Source organism: Helicoverpa armigera, chromosome 23 (genome assembly GCF_030705265.1).
Source record: "Helicoverpa armigera isolate CAAS_96S chromosome 23, ASM3070526v1, whole genome shotgun sequence".
Taxonomy (NCBI): Eukaryota; Metazoa; Arthropoda; class Insecta; order Lepidoptera; family Noctuidae; genus Helicoverpa; species Helicoverpa armigera.
Window position 1 is genome coordinate 3,184,275 of NC_087142.1, and position 24,013 is coordinate 3,208,287.

Below are 24,013 nucleotides of genomic sequence, written 5' to 3' on the forward strand. Positions count from 1 at the left end.
TCAATGTAATTTATTTCAATTCTCCTTATTTATAAGAGTCTTCTATAATCATAATAAAATGGCTAAACACGGAAAGTAACGCCATATTCTATAACTTATCATAGGGTAAAGTATAAATAAGTACTACTAGTTTAAAGCAATAAATATTTTCATAACATAAATACCGACATACATACATTGTACCTACATCATTTGAATGGATAAAATAATGATTTCCCACTTCAACGTAAACTAGGATTAAAGATTTTGGAACACATCAATCATAATTAGACACTTACTTATATTAAAATCTATGCGGGAAATACTTATCAAATATACGCATAATGACTTGCATTTTGAATCCAACCGACTCATAAATGTTGTCCTGTCATCAGGCTATCACGCTGTAAGCATTCAAAAACTCTAACACACTGGCGGATATTCCGCTCGGTTATAGTGACTGTGTCTATTTAGATATTTCTATTGCCTTATGTTTTGATAACGAATCTTTGCAAAACTATAACAGAATACCCAACTTCAAACACCTGGTATAAAGTGCAAACTTGTATGGTCTTAAATATTCGTAATAATTTTGGATCAACACCTAAACTATGAATTACCATTGAAAGTAGGTTTACCACTGTTTTCATTTTCACTCACCTATATAAAATGTAAGTACTTAGCTTGTGTTACAAACTCAAGGATTATAATGTACCTACTGTCTTTGAAGAAACTTACAAAATATAAGTCCCTTTTCGAATTTGAGAATGGTGCATCGAGAATAATGACTTAGCACAGAATAATGTCTGGTGCCGATTTCGTCACGAGCACTGTTCACTATGACTAGTCATAATTATGTATTAGGTAAGGAAAATGCGCTGAAACGACGTGACTTTTCGCAGCAGCTCTGCAGTTGCACTGTCAAAATCAAGCCTAAACTTGAAAAAGAATAGAATTTATTGCGCAGATTGTAGGTAAGTACTCATAGCTCAAAGCTTTAATATTCTATTCCCACACCCATAAATCTAAGGTAAATAAATTCTTTTAACTGACTTCCAAAAATGGAGGACGTTTTCAAATCGAATGTGGTTGTTTTTGTTTACAAAATGCACTGTTTTTCCGACGTCAGGCTGACTCGAAATTATTTAATAAGAAGTGTTGTTTCAATATAACATTTTCGACCTTTTATGATTTTGAAGTCAATTTTTTTATTTTCTCATGGCGTCTTACTATAAAGCTAACCTAAGACCTACTATACCTGCCGATCTACCTACCCATTACAACAATCAACATACCCCAAACTGGTTTGCTCCTCTTGCTTCCAATAAGATCGTCCCTCCCGCTACACAACGACCGTAGTCAGACGCTAGGCGGTTACCGAGCCCGCCCTAAAACAACCAGCCACACGGACTCCTTATTTGAAATGCAAAGGGTCGCATGTTGCCTCACTTCGGACAAATCCACATGGTCCAATCGGTCGAAAGGAAACGAGACTTGAAAGTCATTAAGAATAGCATGACAGAAACTTAAAACAATTGAGCGTTGCAAAACGATTCAGCTGATGTTATACTTAGATACCTTGTACCGAGTAAAATACAAAAGCTGGTGTGTTTAATATTTTTTTTGAGAATTATGTAGGACTAACAGCTAAACTATAAAATAATACTTAATTTCACCCTATAATAGTATCCCTACAATGCAATCGTTTCCTGACGAGTTTAAGACAGACTTCTATCATAAGCAGGTGCCTATTAGATACCTATTAGATACTCTACCCATCTTTGCTTCAGAAGGCAAACACTGATACTCAACTGCATTTTACACTGAAAGCTGTCCTCCAACAACACCGGTAAAAAGCTAGGCAGATGATGACATGCTTGACCTACATCAATAACTCGAACAATCGAATCCATCGATTAAAATATCACCACGTTCATTGTGAACGAATTCCTAGCAGCCGTATCGATTCAATCGGCCACCGTTTTAATTTAAACGCCATCGAGAGATTGCCAGTTTGTGGCAGCCCGATTGGTTTGCACAGGACTGGACAACGTTTTCTGTGGGAATTTAATATGAGGTGCTCGTGTTACGTAATTAAGGCCTTAGAAAGACTTTTTAGGTACGGTCCATTAATGAGTTTTGGATGGTAATGTTCGGTTTTTTAATCAAATGTCCGGGCATTTTTTTAGATTGATGCCTCAATTACCATTGTAGAGGAACAATTTCTATGCAGAACAAATATTTTTATGTCTTTCTTACAGGTTTAATCAAAAAGGCTTTTTATTTTGATATACCTACAGTCATTTGTGAGAAACCATATAGTTCATTGACACAGTAGGTACCTACATATACATCTTTTATATAATTTAACGTTAACAATACGCCACAAATAATACGATTACAATTTTCACAAGAAAAACAAATAAACATCAAAAGATTTCCCAATTTTCCGCTCCAATGAAAATAACCAGTCATTTCGACATAAAACCAATAATGTAGTTACCCGATACTGTTCCTAACGAGAAGCCTCATGATCTCATTATATTTGTGCTGTCTAGATAAAAATGCACGAATAAAGTTCGGCGTCTCGAAAGTTCTAGAAAATATCCTTGCGTACCTTTTCCATTTCAGCAGAATTCCGAACTATGGCGTAAATAAAGTCTGAACTGAGCTGAAAGAGTGTATTTTCTAGTACAGGTCGAGTTATTCAATGGGCTGATATGAAAACATTGGATTTTCGCGCCGTGCTCACTCATCAATACAAATGTCTGTTACACTAGTGTGACATACCGACAAAATGGATGGACAACTGTTGATTGTATTTTTGATTGAGTAAATCATGAAATATAAATGAGATAATCTGATAATTCAATGTAGAAAAGGGCACGTCAATTTATTATGAAAAATAATTTCATGATGCTTTACCTAGCGGTGCATAGGTAGTTAGTAGAAACATGTGCTTTTTGTGGGCTATCTTTTGTAAGTTGTCCATTTTCATTGTGAATTTCAAATAAAATAAAATATTTTTTGTCTTATCTAAGTGTACATTTCGAATTTTACCGGTAGGTATAGGCAACAAATCAGTTTGAACTCCGTCAAACATACATATACGGGCAACACTGCTGCCACTGCGATGACAACCCTTTGAAGATTTTAACACAGATCTACTTTTTACATAGAGCTAATTTTAATACACAAACTGTATTTTTGGCGACTCTATTTATCAGTATATCACACTCAAACTCAATAACACAAGACGATGAACCACATCAGTTTTCTGCTCCGTGTTTACGTAGTTTCTAGCTCGGCTCGCAAGTCTAGTTGTTACTGTTAAACTGACAGTTATAGGTGTTATGCATGTTTGATTTTGGACTTTCGTTGTAATGTAATAATGTTCTTGTAGGTTTTTTGTCAGTAAGTGTTACTTACTTACGACTGGTAGCTCTATCAGTGGTCAATTGTTTGTTGGATGTAGCATGCACTTTATTAAATTAGTGGTAGTTCATTTATTTATTTATTTCTCAACATATTTTTTACATTTTTAAAGATTAAATAAAAAATATATTTATATCTATTAGTTATTATTATTTTCGTTCCATTCGTACCAACGACATTCTAATAAGCTATTAAGAATATTCTGATCTCATGAAAACAGGAGACAACCATTAATAATTGAACTGCAACACGTCAACAAGAAATACCTAGTCTTCCAGGTACATAATTAAAGACACTAAGTACATACTTTATAGGTACATCATAACATCGTCCCACTGCAGCATCTCTCGACCTCTTCTCATACATCATTGTTAAATAATAAAATAAAACATATATTATCTATTGATTCCAAACTACCATAGCACAAATACAAAAAACTTGTTTATCCAGGTTTAAAATCACCTCACGAGTTGTAACAAAGAATCTGAACTGGAACATGAAATCCGTTTTACAGACACTCGTAATCAAATAAAAAGCGTTAACTGAATTGGAATCTCAGATCTGAAACAAAGTGCTTAGCTCATCAAACCTTTAACAGGCTGCCTGTCTTTGAATGCTTAAAATGTTGCACCTTCACAAGGAATTATTTTGACTAGAAGGACCTACAAAAGTTGATATAAAATATCAAGGATAAGAGGTAAAAAATCTTATGTTTTACTGTTACTGTTACAGCCTTTTATGGTCCCACTGCTGGGCACAGGCCTCCTCTCACGAGAAGGATTAAGCTTATGCTGATATTTTATCCTTCGTTAATTCGAAGATTCTTCTTCTCTAAGATCCGTCTTTACTCAGATTAAAATGTCTTCTCAACAATCAATTTCCCCTAATTAGGTTGAGTCTTTCTAGGTGATGATGGTTTGAAAATAGGCCTCTCCCGTACTTTTAAATTATGGTTTAAATTAAAACTAATTAATATAAATGAGGTCATTTAGATTTTCAAATACTTATTTCATTTAAAATTATCTTTTTTTTTTGGACGTCTGGACACAGGGCTTTAAATTCTTGTGGTATTTATAATTGCGCTTTAAAGTAAACGTCTAAATAAATAAACAAATTACGTTTCTTTTATTGAAAAGAAATCAAACAAAGTGAATTAAATATTTTTATAATCAAATTGGTTTGAAAGTTAAATAAATTACATTCGCGTGTGTTGAACCTTAAAGTTTACAAAAAAAACTTCATTCATTTGAATAATTTATTTTATTAATACTTGAGTAATTTCTTTATTTTTACTATTTTCTGGCTTAGTCTAGTATGACTAACTTTATTTATATATATATTATTTTTTTATATTCTAATTTTAGCAAAATTACAAAATTAAAGGTATCAATCCCTTGTTTTCTTAGCCTTAACACCTATTTCTGAGATTATAGTGAATTCGTGTTTACTGTCCACAAAACCACTACTGCTATCAATAGTTGATTTGCTAGCACCTTCGTACACTATAAACCTCAGTAAAGAGCTATAAAACGTACTCAAGTGCCAGTAAAAATCCTATAAACTGGAAGCCGCTGACAGAGATTTTTGCCTTCTATTAGCAAAACAATGGCCCATCTAGTTATGTTAGGTCTTCGTAGTAAATACATTAACAATTTAACATACATACGTGACATTCATTTGTTTTATGAACTAACTTAATTATTTAATTGAACATTTTCAACAGTTTCACTGCAAAAACCTTTGTACAAGAATAAACGACTTCAAAAAACATTTAAAAGCAACAAAAAGTCTATTAGGCAGTACATCGGTCTAGAATTCGGTCTTGAGGATATAGATATGTTTATTTCGACACCGACTTCAAGACGGATGCAATTAAGAGATTTTTAGTGTTTTTAGAAGTCGGTTTCTTCTTTTTTAGGAAGTCGGTTAAAAACAATATCAATAGAAAACAATTGTAAAAAAACAAATACAAAAATTGTATTGGAACATCTAGAAAATTCTAGCGCCTTAACAAAATATAAGGCAACGTGAAACAGCGGCGTCCGTTCAGATTGCTACGAACGGAGTGCCAGGCGCTTCCAATTGCTTTCCACTATGACGCTGCATGCAAATAGAACTGGTAAAGCCTTTGAGTGTTTAGATATAAACGAATACCGGATGTTTAATTAAACTGACCAACAGTAATCAGCCGATTAAATTATACCTTGTCATTTTTCATACCTACATGGGCTATGTACACACAGTTGTTTGACTTATGATTAGATCTCATGGTGGTCTAATGCTTGCCGAATATCAGATACTCTGTCATACCAAAATGAGCCTTTTCTTCTTTGAATAATGGAGTGACCAAATTGTAAATCTCTTCAACAGAATACAAACATTTTAGATCTTCCAAAACCTGGTCGAACAGTATAGAAGGAGACCATCAAAGTAGCCAAGTAATCCTTCAAAGGAAGGTCTAAGTACATACATAGGTAGTATACTCTATGTTACGTTTTGTGCCGGCATCAAGAATGGTTCTTAAAGGTTATTTTTAGATCCAAAAGCGACCCAATAAAAAACTGTCCAAAATATGAGGTAATTGAATAAAATAATCATAAACTAAAATCATTCAATCATAAGTTAAAAATTATAGAAATAAACTGAAATCATTACTTTGAGGTCTACCAAAGTAAAAACTACCTAGAGAAAAAATTTTTTTTGCAAAAAAAAGAAAAATTTCATTTGACCTGATCTACTTTCATGTTACAAACTTTAACATTAAAATACATTTTAAAACTTAAATCAGGATTTTCGGAATCCATTAACGCGGGCTCCACTGCGGTACATTCGGGATGCGCAGAAACAAAAAGGGTTTACTCGGTTTACTCCAGCAGCCAGTCGTAAACCGGTCCTCATATAGTGAGCCCATAATATTAAGTGCTGAACAGAGCATTTGACTAACCGGAATCGCCATGAGCAAAAAAATTGCTCTTCGAAAAAACTGCCCATATAATGATGTTGATGATTACTCCAAACCGTTCTCGGCCACGGCCACTGCTTCGACTCCGCAGTGATAATTGTCGCTGGTGTCCCATCTTTTATGAGAAGTTCCGGGCACAATTGCGAGCATGTGAGCATACTTTCATTATAATTTTGTCAGTATACAAACACAGCAATATATGATAGCTCACTCAAACATCTTGCGATGCCATCTTTACGCACGGACACCGTAAAACTGACCACCACAAACCTAATCTCGATGCACACATGTAAACATAAGCTTGAGGCGGTGGTCTCGTACCTTTGGTCTACTAAAGCGATGGCGCCTCCAGTTGGTTGAATTATCTAAGGTGTTAAGTATGATGAAAGGTTGGCAGTTTGAAAGACAGATGCGGGTGAAGGGGTGAATGAACTAGTTTATAGCATCGTTTCTTTCCTTACCTCAATTTGGGATCATGGTGTCTTAAAATGTATGCATATGTTCGAAGACATAGTTCAGTTAAGGTTCAGGCGAAAATAAAAATATTCCAACAGTTTTGTTTTTAGGACCCTACAATAGCGGAAAAATATCAGTATTTTTGTACGAGCCAGTCTCAGAAACGTCTGTGCCTATTTAGTCGAAGCTCTAACTAGCAGACAGCTGATCTAAAAGAGTGTCCAGGGCTACTTTTACAGCTATGGAAATTATTTCCGGTATTTCCGTATGGGCTTGATGAAAACCTGGAGAAACACGTTTTATTTCCATAACATTAAAATTCAGGCTCTTAATAAATGGTAGCCAGGTTTGAAGTGACCACCCCTTTAACTGAAAGCCGGCAAAGCTCCACCATTTCTTCAATACAGCTTGTTCCGAAGCTTTCATAGCTTTGTCAATTTTCAAAGATAGCAAAGACAACAGACAGAACTTTATAGTCAACGTCACTCACAGAGAACAGACCATTTGATTGAAAGGCCTTTTGTTGTTCTGCTATGCCTATTTGACTATTGGTGTCAAACAGCATTGCTGAGTCCAATTTTGCATAGAAAACTGGTGGCCTTATCTATTTATCTCACTGTATAAAATACAAACGTTTTTGAGTAAGTTTGTTACCTACTTCCACTACTACATTGTTCTTCACGTCAAAACAACGGATTTTGATGAAACTTCGCAGTGATAATTGCCTACCTACTCGTAGCTTTAACATCAAAATACAAGATACTTTATTTGTATAAACATGGGTGTACATAGAATTGCATCAGGCTACTTTTACCTTTCACCGTGGGAAGCTGCTTAGGTACCTTTTTTTATTTCTACTTAAACTCTCCCTCTAAAATTAGTTCATAATCCAAAGTCTGACAAAATACTGAATTGAAAAAATACTATTTTTCTTTATAACTCAATTAACAAAACTCTTATGACGTAACTCTAATTAGTTTTTTATACGTTTGTGTCATGTTTCATCTCGTAAATTATCAACAGTGGGCTACTAACGATATATTGTGTTGTTCTCGTATTCAGTTCAGTTAGAACCATCGACCGTGATCCATGTTGTGTGATGAGTAATGCTGATGACTTGTCAAATAATAAGAAAAATAAACCTTACGTGATTATTAATTGTGTTCAAAATTAAGTGATTCATTTGTGTGTGTGTTAAATAGTATAAGGTAAATTGATCTTAAAAAATATTGTATAATTCAATTTTGTTTATTTTTCTGGAACTTAGATGATGCTAGTTTGCCGGTATTATTTGGTATCATATTATCTTAAGACATAACATATAGACTTCGGCTTTTTTGAATTAAATAATTAACAAAGTTTACCTTTTCAAACTTATGAGCAGAAATCTGTATTTATTTTTCACAATCCTTTCCTGAAACAAAATACATGAATGTATCAAATAAATATTATTTCTGAGGATAAAGGTCAAATGTATTATAGGAACAGTATCGCCTCGCTGGGCAATTGGTCGAAATAATTCGAGCCTATAATTTAGACTATTGCATCAAAGCGTTACAATGTAAATAGGTAATTATATATATATAAATAATGTTGTTAAAACACCATACAAATGTACTAATTTGTAGATGATTTTATCCTAATTTCGTAAAAATCGTATCATTCGTTAATTATTTCAACAGCTTTCAAACACAATTAACTTACCTTTTAGCTTAGCTTTCGTCCGGTACCTAGGTAATTTCCATTTTGTAAGTACCAATGAACTTCATTCGTTCAAAAAAAATGCCGTACCAAAGTAGGTATCTATTTATGTAACAACAATTGTGATAATTTATAATTGTTACATTTGTTTCCTTGTAATCAATCAAGGAAGATTTCAAGACTGATTTAAATTTATAGCAGGTTCCTATCAATGACACATTTAAAACATGGCTTCTTATACATCTACACCATGCTAATATTATGCTAATACAAATAATTGCGTATTTATATCAACCAAGTATGTAGGTGATGTAAGTACATCTTGAATGATTTGTAATGATGACTATGAAATTATAAAACCTTTAAGGTCATAAAAATAGCAAACTGTTTGCAACAAAATATTATTACTATACTATATCACCATAGTTAACTGTGGTCTTTCTCTACTGAATATTATGATCGCCGAAAAGTTTGTTTTTTGTTTGAAGGTAATAAAATAATCATACTATATTTTCAGATGTCGCACAAAACAGCAGGCTTATTTCTGCTAAGTTTGCTGGTTTCAAGCGAGGCTTTGAGGATTTTAGTATGCTTTCCCATGACATCCAAGAGTCACAGCATATTAGGTCATGGATACGCCAACAGACTGCTAGAAGCTGGACATGAGGTAATTCTAGGTCTACAGTTCGTCACATAACTTTACACCTCTGAACTTAGTGACTTTACTATAGTCCAAATGTGAAAACAATACACTGCGACGCAAGCACAAGATATCAAATGGCATACTTCAGAGAGGCAAAGTTATTTGAAGACCTGTCTGGTGAACATTAAATTATTACGTTTTTATATACTCAGCTGAAAGTTTTTATGTTCCTGTTATATTCTAACGAACTCATTACCTACATGCCATTTGTATTTTTCCAGGTTGTCCACATAACATCATATCCAAGTAAGAAGATAGTTCAAAACTTAACAGAAATTGACGTCTCATATTTGCAAGATTTTTTTAAGGAACAAACCATGAATGGTAAGTTAACTACACTGTAGAAAAGAATGCTTACCAATGAAAAACTTCAAAATGTATGAAAATACATCTATTTAATAGTGGAATTTTTGCTTCCTAATCTCCTTTATGTCATCCTGATGCAGGCATACTATCTTTGTGGAAAAAATATATCTTATCAAAAACAAATCAGATTTACTACGTATGTGATTATTTATAATGCTCGTTAATATGATTATGTCCATTTTAATCATTGTTGCATAATATGACTAGGTTCCACCGGCGTCTTAATGCAGCTAATTTCCAGTTTATATTGGTAAAATTACAACATCTTGTAATTTAGTAAAATTGCTACTTGAACTTAAGACTGGGATGGTTGGCACTCACGAGGGGAGACCTACCTATAGCTATAAAGCAGTGGACGGCAATAGGTGTTAACATGATGATGATGATGATATTAATGCTGCCTTATCATGTTCCAGATGATGCCTTCAAACTCAAGAATATGATTGGGAAGAAGAATTTTGAGGAATCTGTGTTCTTCTTCTACTTCGTTTTTACAATGCATAAGAACTTCTTGACTGACCCAAATGTCGTCAAGTTATTGAGTGATCCTAAAGAAAAGTTTGATGCTGTTGTCTTAGAATGGTTCTTCACAGAAATAACTGTTGGGTAAGGAAAAACAACTTTTAAATAAAATAAGTTTGAACGCAAAGATCGCTTGTAACGATGACTTGCACAAAATGGCCAAATGGGACTTTGTACAAAGTCCTAAAACAATTGCTTGATTATGTCGAGCTTCAAACAAAACAGTGACCTTGAATTAGAATTTTTATGAATGTTCAATCATAGTGTCAGGAATGTTCTCGATAACAGCGTATCCTCGTGCGTTTTCTTAGGTACTCGCACACTGCACTCTTTTAGTTATTATGAAAGTGAACGGTAGTGGCCACATTACTAAGATCAGGGATTTAGCCGCTATCAGACCGAATGAAAATCAAGTTTCTCTTTAAAAAAAATTTGCTATACATCGGATCAACTCTCCACCAAGCGTTTATTTGGCTCTTAAATATACTTATTTTTGACGCTCCTAGATAATATCTTCGTTGTTCCATCAACTTTTTTTATATATTTTGTTTTTATTGTTATTCAATTGTTTACAGAATTCCAGCTCTACTCGAATGTCCCCTAATTTGGGCATGTTCTACGGAACCACATTGGCAAGCATTAAGGCTGATAGACGAGATCTCTAACCCAGCTTATACTTTGGACCTGTTCTCACATAACAGAATTCCACTGACTTTCTGGCAGAGGGCTGAAGGACTTTGGAAGGTGGTCAAAAGAAATGTGCAGTTGTAAGTTAAAAAAAATATTTCCAAGAGTATGTAAATTTCTTTTCGTCGTAGAATTTCTGTTGATCATGCTGACATTTAAACTGATGATTTTTGTAAACTTTAATATTTTTATAATGTGTCTAATCATTCAAATGTTAGTAATGAATACTTTATTACATCAATAATTAGTGATAACACTCTTATTAAATATAATAATGACTCAAGAAAGACTTATTATTTTGAGCAGTGGCATGTTATCAATGCAATTTAGAAAGAAATAAGTCATGATGACTTTTAATTTATTCATAATTATTATTATCAATGTTTGAACATCTTTTAATTGCAAATACACTATACATAGCAATACCTACGAATAATTTTCCAACAGCCATATTGATTGAAGAACTCGTTAGATCTTTTCACTATGATCCTTTTCTTCCAGAGCAATCTACTATCCATTTGAAAAGTGGGCTTACAACAGTATCTACCCCGAGATAGCTGCCAAACGAGGAGTAACTATGCCTTCATACGAAGAAGCTATGTACAACGGATCCTTCATGTTACTGAATGCCCACCCATCCATCGGAGGATCGATGAAACTGCCTCAAAATGCGGCTAACATTGCAGGATACCACATCGAAACGACGAAACCTTTGCCAAAAGTAAGCCCATGTTTTTGCTGGTAAAAGTAATATGCGCTTATAAAAATAAAATGGTAATAAAGACATTCTTAATAAAACACGATAATAAAAATGAAGCAGCCTTTTAAATATATTTAAAGAAGGATTGACATTATCGATAAGTACTGCACTGAATTTAAATTAAACGACAATATCGTGGCCTTTTTATCAAAATCACAAGCGAAAGCGTCGCATGGAGGCGTAATATTTTTGGGCGATTATCTCGAGGCGACAGACATTATCCAGTGCGGCACACGCCTAAACCTTACCGACGCTGTTAATACGTAATCACGCCAATTCCCTTAGGTAAAATAAAATCTGAGCGCTTGAACTGGGCCAAAAGCAACGCGGACGGAATTTATTCTCTAATCTTTGCACCCGCTCAAAGGACTTACGTACAACAATAGGGAATCAAGCGGCACGCTAGGTCTCTGTGGATTTTTATCCAGCTATAATCTTATACTGCGGAATTGCTTGGTTTAACTTCGTTTGCTTACTGCAGCGAAACTAAGTTGCTTGCTTGGCACGTGCTAAACGTTTAGTCTGTTGCCCCAAATATTTGCAGGAAATCTTTGGAGATCACAGCTGTTTCATTTCGGTGTGCTGGAAACTTGTAATAGTCAAAACGTGTTTATTTATAATACTCACATCTTTTAACACCTAGTACCTAAACCTACCTTCTATTAATGTTAACCTATCAAACATGACTCTCAGACAAATGATTGATATGAAAATGCCATTCACCTATCAAATTCCACTGCCAAATATATTAGTTTTGGCCGGTATCTTTTCTAATCATCATTCGGGGCTTTTTATCTTTTCATTATGATTTCAGGATCTCCAAAAACTGATGGATGAAGCTAAACACGGCGTGATTTACTTCAGCATGGGTTCTATAGTTCAGAGCGATGGTATGTCGGAGGAAATGAAGAAATCTTTACTGGACATGTTCAGCAAATATGAACAAACTGTCATTTGGAAGTTTGAGAGTGATCTGACTGATGTACCTAAAAATGTACATCTAGTCAAATGGGCACCACAGCCAAGTATTTTGGGTAAGCTGGCTAATCTTGGAGGACCTGATTGTACTTCATACTATAATTTTCAAAATGTAATGAAGTCACATTCACAATACGCAATTTTGATTCTAGTTGATCAAATTGTGATTGAGGTTTTTTTTCATTACGATTGTACATCTGGGTCACGAACTTTTCTAGTTAATTACGAAAAGCACTAAAAGTCCCTTTTTATTGGTGCTCTTCTAGTAGTCTTATAAGGGCTACATCCAATTCTGACCTAGTCTACAAAAAGCCATATTATTGATGAGGACTTCGGACTTAACTTGAATATCCACAAAAGATGGCCATTGCTTTTTCACATTCCAGCTCATCCCAACCTAAAACTCTTCATCACACATGGTGGTCAGCTTTCGACCTCGGAAGCGATCCACTACGGAGTGCCTCTGGTCGGTCTACCGGTAATGGCTGATCAGCATTATAACATGATATCCGTGGAGGCAAAGGGCTTTGGTATTAAAGTAACCCTGGCTGAAGATATGGTTCCTGAGCTAGATGCAGCTGTCAGGACGATACTGACCGATGAGACGTAAGTTATTTTCAAACATATTTTTGTTATTTTATCCTTGTTCCATACATAAGTTGAAGTACACGCTACAATAGGGCTGGTATTATTTTTTTGAACATTTATTGCATAGAGGCAAAAAAAAGTTTTATCACGGTTTTAACATAGGGTATTTACACACAATTAATTTCAAATCAATAGAAATAAAATCATGAGTATCAAGTTGAAAAAAGAAAATACATACCTAACATGATCTTTTTGCTGTTTTAAATCAAAAATCTAATTGACAAAACTAGCCTACCTGGAAACTGCAAACTTCCCAAACAATCAAATTAGTTTTGTACCGAGTTCAAAATAGTAAAAAAAGTTCAAAATAGTCCTTTCCTCCACAGGTACACAAACAGAGCCAAAGAGCTATCAGCCCTTTTCCACGACCGCGAAATGCCTCCAGGAGTTGCGCTTACACATTGGGTGGAATTCGTGGTGCGAAACCGTGGCGCCCCCCACCTACGTTCACCAGCAATTGCAGTTCCTCTATATCAGAAACTGTATCTAGACCTAGGAGTAGTTTTAGCTATAATAATAGGGTTTATTTTGAAATTGGTGAAATATGTGCTGAATAGGAGATCAAATAAGCAAAGTAAGGAGAAAAGCAGTTGATGTGTTGTTGGTGTTTAAGAGGATGAATCTTGATAGTGATTTTCTTATAACTAAGTAGGTACCGAACATATTTTTAATATAGATTGAAGTAACACTGAGAAGGACAAAAGAATTTCTAAGCATTATCTCGTTATGAACCTCATAGTCATTAGAACATTGTAAATAACTGTTAAATAAAATGCTCAATATAGTTTAATTGTTTGATTTTTAATCATCGTGTCGTGAAAGTTGCGAAAAACGAGGGTCCTAAATACACCTCTGAAATAATGTACTTACTGCCCATCCTGTGGTTTCGACATCAATAGCAAAAAATGCCACCATCATCGTTTAACTAGTTTTCGTGCAAAAACTAGAATTAACACTCATATATGTAAAAACTTAATCCTAATATTAGATGCTGAAATGTTTGTCTGAACGCGTTAGTCTCAGGAACCGCTAGTCTGATTTAGAGATGAGAGGGCAATAGACAATTTTTTTTTTCGGAGGAGTTCTTACGGTATTCGAGCGAAACCTAAAACCTGCCATGGTTGATTAAATTCTCACGCTATTGAATAATACGCATTATCAGTGATATTTCCATGGTAACAATATTTTGAAGCATGAATTTATATAATCTGATAAAGAATATAAAACGGTCATGTCATAACATCAACCAGGTGTGGCTGATTTGTGAATTTGGTGATATCTTAATAGTGATTTACATAATCATAGCATATATAATAAAACTAGCGACCCGCCCCCGGCTTCGCAATTCGCAAGGAATAACAGTATTTCCCCACTTTTTAACGTATGTTGTTATACGTATAAACCGTCCACTCTTTCTATTTTTTAAAACCGCATGAAAATCGGTTGCGTAGTTTTGAAGATTAATGCGTACAAATGGGCATAGGGACATATGGACAGAAAAAACAACTTTGTTTTATACTATACATATAATGCAGTAAGTATGTATAGCAAAAAAATATTGTGAAAGTAACTCGGTCTGTATGTCTGCCTGTTCCATATGACTGCCAAAGATATTCAGTGCACCTTCGGCAACACTGAGGTACTCGTCATGAATCGTCACCCATCCAAGCTACACTATTCCCAGGTTATACATATCGACTATATTTTATCCGGGTACGGAAAGTAGTTTCCACAGGACGCGACTGAAAAAGCGGGAAACAGGCAGTCGTAAATATGGAACTAACATGTAATATTTATTTTTTCTATAAATAAACTAAGATGATGTGCATATGGTAATTAAGGCCTATGCGTTCACTAAGTCGGTTGAGGAAAATGCATCTAAGTACGAGTCAGATTTACAGATTCACTTGATACGTTCTAATGAAAAAGTGACATAACGGTGACATAACCAGAGTTCGATTACATCTACAGTATTATAGAATTTTTGCATCTTATCTGAAGAAATTAATGAAACAATGCTATAAAAATCGCTGACAAGTATCATTTTTTTTTTCAGATTTTTATTATTCTCCTTTCTACGAAGGTAATCTTTGCTACTTTTAAAATGACATGTTATAACAGGTCATGACAGGTGGTTACTACACTATAATTCTATCTTGTAATCTTCGATAAGCTGATATAGCATTCCGTTTTCCTCTACAAGCAACGTGAATCATATTTTGTATAAATATAGATCCTTATACATATAAAACTGGTTTAGTCGTGTGTAGGCGTCTACCGAAGGACTGTAGACCACAGACGTTGTTCTAAAATTGAAAAAGTAAATAAACTTATTTTAGTTTGTGAAATTGGCTGGAACTATTGGGATTTTTTTAATGAATTGATATTATTAATTAAATAAGGTAAGAATTAAATTAACATTTTACACAGTTAAATAGTGCTAGTTATTTGAGTTTGTGATGTTACCTCCTAAATCGTAAATAAATATGTTCATGTTCGTTTATTCGAGCAAATATTAGTGTTAGATTGGAACTAAACATTTCCAGGAAAATAGGTAAAATATTTGTTAAGCAATTAATGTTGTTTTTTATAAATAAAATTGATATTGAAATTTCATGTTTTTTTTTCATTCTGTATTTATTATTTTTCAGAAAATGGAAAAGTTAAACTTAATCTTATTTAGTTTACTTCTAAGTTCGTGTTTGTGTGATGGATATCGGATCTTGGCAGTGTTTCCGACGCCAAGTGTTAGCCACGGTATTCTTGCAGACAATTTTGTGAAAACCCTTCTCAATGCAGGACACGAAGTAAGTACCTTAAGACCAAATCATATAAAAAACTATAAAGTTAAGTTACTAAGTAAATTAAGCCTAGTAAAACAAACAAATAGGTAAAAAAAACCACTACCTATAACTAAAACGCGTCAAAAAATGAATTAAGACCAAATTGATTAACAGTATCTAGTATTAAAAAGCATACATATCTTAAAAAGCATCTATAATATAATACACAGAACTTAAAGGAGTATTCTTTTGAACTACTGGACTATCATCGGCCTAGCCTTTTCCCAACTAGGTTGGGGAGGGCTTCAGTCTATCTAGATTCAGCTGAGTTCCAGTGTTTTACAAGGAGCGACTGCCTATCTGACCTTCTCAACCCAGTTACCCGCCCAACCTAACACCCCTTGTAAAGACTGGTTGGCAGGCTTTCTCGCTTTCGGATTTCTGCTTTCTCGCTGACGGCCCATAAAGACTGGCCAAAGATGTTCAAAAGACAGCGGGGACCTACCGATTTATTGTGCCTTCCTCATGACACCCATCCACGAATCGACCAATGCGTCGATCCTCCCAGCATGGGCTTAGCCACAAAGCGCTCTAAATAAGTAGTAAAGATATGATAATAATATCTACTATTATGTCACTCTTCGATAATCAAAGTTGCTGTTGCTATTTATGCTACGAGTATCACAGCTGATCAGAATGCGTTTACTAACACAATACTACACTTATTATAGAGCTAATGAATTTGTTTGTTTGCTCGAACGCGCTAATATCAGGAACTACTAGACCGAATAAAAAATATATTAGATACCCCATTTATTACTTTTTTCCAGGTCGGTTTTTCCGGAGTAGCTCTCGCAGGCAAAACCACAGGCTTAAGCTTGATATAATGATAAACCTTAAATTACGTTACTCATGTAGGTAATGAAAAGATTACAAAGCAATTTGAAATATTTTGATTACATGGTTACACAAGTTGTTTTTTTTAATATTTGTGTATCATCTGCCCATACTTCCCCCAAATACATATGTTGGGGTCAGTTGCATTGAATTATAGCAGTTACAAAATTATGTATTCAACGAAAACCTAAATATACTTTAATTGATTCCAGGTGGTGTACATATCGCCACATAAAAATGTAAATCATCCGAAACTGGAGATCATAGATGTCTCTCAAAACGTCGAATTATTTTCCGGTAAGTTAACAACCTATGTCTACACTGCCTATGTTATTTTTTCGGGCTATTCTAATGTAAACCGATGAAAAAATTTCAATAACTTATAGAAAGAGATGAGTGAAACTACGGAAATGACCCACCAAGTTACTTGTAGTTATCGGCACGAATCTTGAGTTCAGACCTACATCTGCGCAGAAGTGATTTATTAGCAAAGAACCAATCCCGAGTGACGGCTATGACGCGATGCACTGCGGGCCAATCACCGCTTTAGCCCACCCCCGCGCCTCACTTCATACCACAAAAGGGACCCAATAAATTACTTCTGCCCAGACGTAGGTCAGAGCTCAAGATTCGTGCCGATAATTATACGATTTTTATTGAACTCATAATCTCGTAATACAGGTGAAACCATGGGCCCCTCAAGGTTGATAAACATAATGAAAATGAAAAAGATTGAATAAGAACAGAGCCTATCTCCCAGTCTAGACAGTTAATATTATTACTCGATCTTGTATAAAGAAATAAATGCAAAGTCATTGTTGATTGCCGCGCCGTCATTTGTTTATGTTTCTAAAATGACAGACACAAAGCTAGAAGTGCCAATTCATTGATGAACAACAATTACTATATTTACAACTAGCTGGTTTCCCGCGGTTTCACCCATGTCCCGTGGGAACTACTACGCGTACCGGGATAAAATGCTTATGTTACTAGGGAAGACTGTAGTTTCCCACAAGTGAAAAAGTTTTTCAAATCGGTTGAATAGTTTAGGAATCAAACAATATAGGTAATTTTTCCTCTTTATTATATATATTCGTGTGGATAATAAAATGTTCACACAAAGTCGGTCTGTTTGTTATTTTATCGAAACTGTGTTGTTTATTTAATTGGCTCACCAATTACTAAACAACTAAATAACAAGTTGCTAATTAAAGTTCTAAGTTGCTATAGTAATACTCATGCCCTTGAAAAGGTCCTTGATAGGTACTTCTATATTTTTATCTGAGTTTGTGAAGTGGTCCCCTAAGGAAGCTAAACAACAACAAGGAGGTTTTCATAAAAAAAGTTGTTTATGCTTTAAATTTAGGGAATCCTTTTTCCTTGTTTCATCTGAACCGAATCAATGGGCTCGCAATTCTTGCTAGAATCACGAGATTTTTTTATAGAACTACTGACTGACCTTTAGAACAGTTTGAAAAAATATTCCAATGTTAGATAACCTTTTTAACAAAGAAGGCTGTAGACTACTTTTCATCCAGGTGTGGGAAGTTGTAGGTACCGCAAGCATGTGTGTAATACAAGTAGGGTATTAATATTTCCTTATATTTCAACAGATAATATCGACGTTAAAGAAGTCATGAATGGAAGTCTGGATCTACTAGACACAAAAGTTTTGTTCGAGATAATCACGACCATAACGGATGTGACGCTGGCTAACCCTAATGTCCAGAATCTATTGAGAGACCCAAACCAAAAGTTCGATGTCATTGTAGCCGAATATTTCTTCAATAATATTTATTCTGCGTAAGTAGATTTCATAAAAGATTCGATTTTTTTGTGACCATTCAAAGTGTTGCTTTCATACGGCCCTCAGACACAACGAGTAATAAAAGGAATATCAAAGGGTTTTATACATTAACCAAATGCACCTTTTTGGGAAGCGAAGAAAAAACTGTAACAGTTTTAAAGAATATTTTTTATTTAATCCACTACTCCTCAATAGTACAAATATTGATATTTATACAAGTTTGGATGACTGATTTGGGGCAATAGACTCAACTTCTAACTGGCAAAATTGCAACAATTTTACTTCTATTTCTTTCCAACATTTCGAAGAAAACGAGCTCCATATTCAACTTCAACATAAATAAAATTCCAGGTTGTCAGCAGTCTACGACGCCCCGTTCATCTGGTTCCTCACCATAGTGCCTCACACCTTGATCCTCGACCAGATCCATGGGCCGATGAACCCAGCATACAGCAGTGACTACATAGAAGCGAGGATCGCTCCGTACTCTTTTGTGGAAAGAGTTCGTGGACTGTATTTCACGTTGAGCTTGCTGTACAATCTACACGTGTGAGTATGGATGAAATGTCTTTACTTGTGAATGCAAAAGTAATGGTCTCCCCAAGGGTAGAATATTTAAATTTTTGAGAAACGTTTTTGTAACCCAAACTTTACTTACTGAAAAAAAAAACATTCTAATCTAAGGAGTCATAAACGTCATGTATACAAACCCACTTGACTTGATTAATAGCCAAAGAACATCAGAAAAACTCAATCAAGGTCTCTTTGGAAAGTTATTCATGGTTGGTTATTCTTATCAATTTATTTAGCCTAGTAGTATAGAACCTTGATAGCATAGCGAGAAATGAACTAAATCTTCCGTTCCATTTCAGCTCCTTCCCACCGGTAGAAGAAGCCATATACCACAAACATATACCTACGATCTTAAAATCATTAGGGAAGCCAATTGCTGATTACAAGGTCCTTACATACAACGTGTCCATGGTTCTGGGTAACTCTCAAGTGGCTATAGAAAGTGCAGTACCTTTGCCCCCGAACTTCAAACATATTGGCGGATATCATATTGATGATGACGTTAAACCATTGCCTGAGGTTCGTAATATTATTATTACTGATATTGATAATGTTAAGGTATGCTGAATCTGAACGTATTAGGACGGCTGTTGGCTACTTTGAAACAGAGTGAGGTCCACCGTGGCCAATTCCTGCCAGCGCTGCGAGATTGTTCAGAAGTGGCGGCGACCCTGACACATTAAGGGCTTAAGAAGGAACATGATGGGTTTTAGTCAGTAAGATTCTGACACTCCCTCCCGCTGCACTCACAGCGGGCGATGTTGGAAATCATCAAAGTACCCCTATTTGTAGTTTTTGTAGTTCATGATGACTCGGGTGAAACCGCGTTAAGGAGCTGCTATAATAACAACCAACTTAATAATAATATTTAAATATTTATTTGCTTTCAATAGATGTAAAATCATGTGTCACATGATGCTGAGAAATATTGACCAACTAAGATGACCAATGAATTTGCGTTACAATCAATGTAATCAAACCTCTGAACTTTATGAGATAAACAAATTGTTGAACAAGATGACTTGATAGAAATGTGTAAATTGTTGCTACGGGTACTGCACATTACTATTGTGAAGTAGCTCATTGGATTCTTACGAAACTACAAACCATAACATAACCTTTTTAGGGTTGGTTGCACCATGTATATCTATAGCGATAACCAAACTCTCCAACCCAATGGGTGAAATCGCCAATTTGATGGCTGGTTACAGTTCAAAATTTTACATAGTACAACCCCACCTTTATAATAAAATCTAGTTAAAATAGACAATACATTTAATTTTTCAGAACTTGAAGAAAATATTCGACAATGCCAAGAACGGTGTTGTATTCTTCAGTTTGGGATCAAATTTAAGGAGTAAGGACTTACCTGAAGACATGAAACAGGGTATTTTGAAAGTCCTAGGAGGACTGAAACAGACTGTCATTTGGAAATTCGAAGAAAGCTTACCTAATACACCTAAAAATGTTCACATAGTGCAGTGGGCACCGCAGCAAAGTATTTTGGGTGAGTTTTTAACATAATTTTAATATAGTCAATCAACAAGAGACAAATAGATTATTCAATCGAGATATCTTTCTGAAACCATGAGTTTCTAATGAAAAAAAAAAATAGAAAAATAAGAATTGATTTATTCTGAAATTATAAACTAGCACCATTCTCAAGACGATATAGACTGACCAATTTATTAAAACTAAAATATTAATTGCCGTATCTTTTTTCTCTCCAGCTCAACCAAAATTGGTCCTCTTCGTCACACACGGTGGTTTATTGTCCACCACCGAAGCTGTCCATTTTGGAGTGCCTCTGGTAGTCATTCCAGTGTTTGGAGACCAGTTTATGAACGCACACTTGGTTGAAAAGAAGGGCATCGCTGTTCAAGTCAAATTGTCGTATACAATGTATAACGAATTGAAGGTTGCTATGGATACAGTTCTAGGTGATACAAAGTAAGTAAAAATTACTTAAAATAAAAAAACCAAGCTTTTTTTTCAAGCAATTCTCATCAAGAGATATAGGTCAAAGTCAAAGGTTTTTATTTCATATGGACCTATTATGAGTGCTCACGAAACGTCTGTAGCTAGGTGCACGGTTCCAAGGAGTAGGTCTTGTGGAGAAGAACTGACAAAAAACTCCAGAGGGGTTCTATTAAAGAACCAATTCCTAGTGAGCATTATTTCGATTTAGTAATTGATAATTCGATAATTCATTCGTAAAGATCTAACCTATCGATAATAATCACATGACAGCAGTATTTAATATATATCTACCAATTTACTCATTTATGTCTATCAACTCTTTATCTCTTATGTCAACGGAAATAACTCGGCATTAATATAAGGATAAATATTTTGACTATTTAATATTTATCTGGTTTTTAACACCTATGTATGTATGTGTTACCTACCTAAAATGACCGTGCCGTCGGACTATGAGAGTGAAGGAATAGAGAGTGCACCTGTGCACTATAGTATGTCCTGCGCAGTTGGCCAATCTCCTTATACGAGAACAGCCGCCGTGGCCGATGTTCAGCTAGGAGGACATCATCATCACCTACCTAAAAATATCTTCTCCACTTTTCCACAGGTACGCTACAAACGCAAAGGCTTTGTCAGCAGCTTTCCACGACCTGGAAATGAAGCCGAAAGTCGCTTTGAACTTCTGGGTGGAGCACGTGGTGCGCACGCGCGGCGCTCCTCACTTGCGCTCCGTCGCGGTCGACATACCACTCTACCAACGATTGTACCTAGATCTCTTAGCTTTGATCCTTTTTACTCCTGTTGTTCTGTTGCTAGTACTTAGAAGGTTTTGCTGTAAGAATAGTGATAGTCAGAAAGTCAAAAGAAGTTAAATTATTTTTAGTGATTTTAAGTAGGACTAGTATTTATTATTTTTTGTATATATTGGGAGAGTAATTTTTAGTAAAATTGTATATGTGAGATTACAACTTGATTAGGTAAAAATCACAAAAATGCATCGGTATGTCATTAATAATCACAATTATTATTGTTAAACAATCATCATGACGAGTGCAGATAAGTTGAGCAGTGATGTTTTTCATAAGGTTTTCCATTTCTCAGTGAAACAGGAAGGCATCATATTATTTGTTTTTGTCACATGACATAATTATCAATCTTTATCTTTATCTAATACGTACTGGGAAATTATATTCTAAAATTATAGTTACAATTTATATCTATATAAACTACCTTTATCTAGGAGTGACAATTTGTTTTTTCTATTTCTATTATCCTCATAAGTTTACGTTGTAAATAGGACTTAGAAATAATTTGTATATGTCACCGTAAGTTTACAAACATCGTTAGATTACAATCTATCTCGAGAGATTGTAAACTGTCGAATTATTGTGAACCGTAACATCTGATTGCAATTTAACGCATTATTTTTCGCTATATTATAATCTATCGATGAGAAATTGTCAAATTGTCAACTGTCCGAAAGCTCTCCCTGATTGGTCAGTCTTTTTGTAAGATCGACCAATCACGACCAGCCGTTCTGTTGCCATGGAGTTACCGTAGAGTTAGGAATGAATTTGTGTTTGAAGACAAACTACCTAATTGTTTTGTTTTTTTTTTTAAATAAAAGTTTCTTATAATTTTCCAATTTCATTTAAATAAAACTACTTTTACGGATTTTATCGCGGTCGGTTTTAAACGTCGGGATTAAATAATATAATATAACCGCGATAAAATCCGTAAAAGTAGTTTTATTTAAATGTCTAATATTCGCGTAAGTGTCAGAAATCAATATGTTTCCAATTTCGATTTGTGTTTGAAGAATAAATATTTCGTTACAATTTGTTCTCTCCATATGTCAGGAATATTAATTACATGCTCGTACTAAATAATAAATACTTGAAGAATTTTTGAAGAGCATTTATTTTATTTAACTGACACCTCTATTTCATTCCTAACTCTACGGGAACTCCATGGGAACAGAACGGATTATTGGTCGATCTTACAAAAAGACTGACCAATCAGGGAGAGCTTTCGGACAGTTGACAATTTGACAATTTCTCATCGATAGATTATAATATAGCGAAAAATAATGCGTTAAATTGCAATCAGATGTTACGGTTCACAATAATTCGACAGTTTACAATCTCTCGAGATAGATTGTAATCTAACGATGTTTGTAATCTTACGGTGACATATACATCATCATATTCCTTACTTATTTGGCTTCTATCTTCCATTTATTAGTTCTCGAGTTATTATTATTAATTTAATAAGGGTTTTTCTATAATTTTGTAAATAGTTCTTTTATTTTGTGTAAATAGTGAATGCTGAATAAATACATTTGGGAAGTAAATAATCTTTTGTTACTTAGAGAACTGCAGGATTACCTTTCATCTCCGAACAAAAGCTAGGGTCAGAGAATTTTTAATACCTACCCGACGGACGGCCTCTGATGTTAACCTTTGAGAAAGATTGCCGGGTATCAGTCATAGATATCTATCAGAAAGCTGGCCTGCTACTTATTTCCAGACTCGGAGTACTTTGTGAACATTTCTGAAAACCCCGCTTTGTGGATCTAATTTGGGCCTGATTGGAATCGAATCTGGGACCCGTGAAGGGCATACTCTTCAGCTTTATAATATTAGCATAGACTATTCCACGTCTTTATGCCATTGTTATAATCATGATGAACAAAATGGAGATGTTATTATGTAAAATCTCCTAGCAAAGTACCTAGCGTCGCCTAATTGGGGGTGTTCGGGGGACGAAGAATGTA

General features: G+C 34.8%; 2 protein-coding genes across 2 annotated transcripts; both read left to right on the forward strand.

The window, feature by feature from the left end:
• The first annotated feature begins 7,879 nt into the window (after window positions 1–7,879).
• On the forward strand, window positions 7,880–13,982 carry LOC110376855 (UDP-glucosyltransferase 2). Its single transcript, XM_064040727.1, has 9 exons — window positions 7,880–8,040; window positions 9,051–9,200; window positions 9,458–9,560; window positions 10,019–10,208; window positions 10,700–10,891; window positions 11,313–11,532; window positions 12,386–12,605; window positions 12,936–13,155; window positions 13,524–13,982. Exons 2-9 carry the CDS (start codon window positions 9,051–9,053, stop codon window positions 13,789–13,791), a joined length of 1,563 nt encoding a protein of 520 aa, XP_063896797.1. The 5' UTR covers window positions 7,880–8,040; the 3' UTR covers window positions 13,792–13,982.
• A 1,456-nt stretch (window positions 13,983–15,438) lies between these two features.
• Window positions 15,439–23,593, forward strand: LOC110376850 (UDP-glucosyltransferase 2). The gene is made up of 9 exons (XM_064040728.1): window positions 15,439–15,599; window positions 15,849–16,004; window positions 17,090–17,174; window positions 18,491–18,680; window positions 19,036–19,233; window positions 19,557–19,776; window positions 20,545–20,764; window positions 20,988–21,207; window positions 21,845–23,593. The coding sequence occupies exons 2-9, from the start codon at window positions 15,852–15,854 to the stop codon at window positions 22,107–22,109; spliced, it is 1,551 nt and encodes a 516-aa protein (XP_063896798.1). The 5' UTR covers window positions 15,439–15,599; window positions 15,849–15,851; the 3' UTR covers window positions 22,110–23,593.
• Window positions 23,594–24,013: the final 420 nt, after the last annotated feature.

Coding starts and splice junctions, on each gene's coding strand:
- LOC110376855 (XM_064040727.1), top strand. CDS start 9,051: ATGTCGCACAAAACAGCAGGCTTATTTCTGCTAAGTTTGCTGGTTTCA. Junction 9,201..9,457: donor TGCTAGAAGCTGGACATGAG/GTAATTCTAGGT, acceptor GTATTTTTCCAG/GTTGTCCACATAACATCATA. Junction 12,606..12,935: donor ACCACAGCCAAGTATTTTGG/GTAAGCTGGCTA, acceptor TTCACATTCCAG/CTCATCCCAACCTAAAACTC.
- LOC110376850 (XM_064040728.1), top strand. CDS start 15,852: ATGGAAAAGTTAAACTTAATCTTATTTAGTTTACTTCTAAGTTCGTGT. Junction 17,175..18,490: donor AAACGTCGAATTATTTTCCG/GTAAGTTAACAA, acceptor ATATTTCAACAG/ATAATATCGACGTTAAAGAA. Junction 18,681..19,035: donor TTCAATAATATTTATTCTGC/GTAAGTAGATTT, acceptor ATAAAATTCCAG/GTTGTCAGCAGTCTACGACG.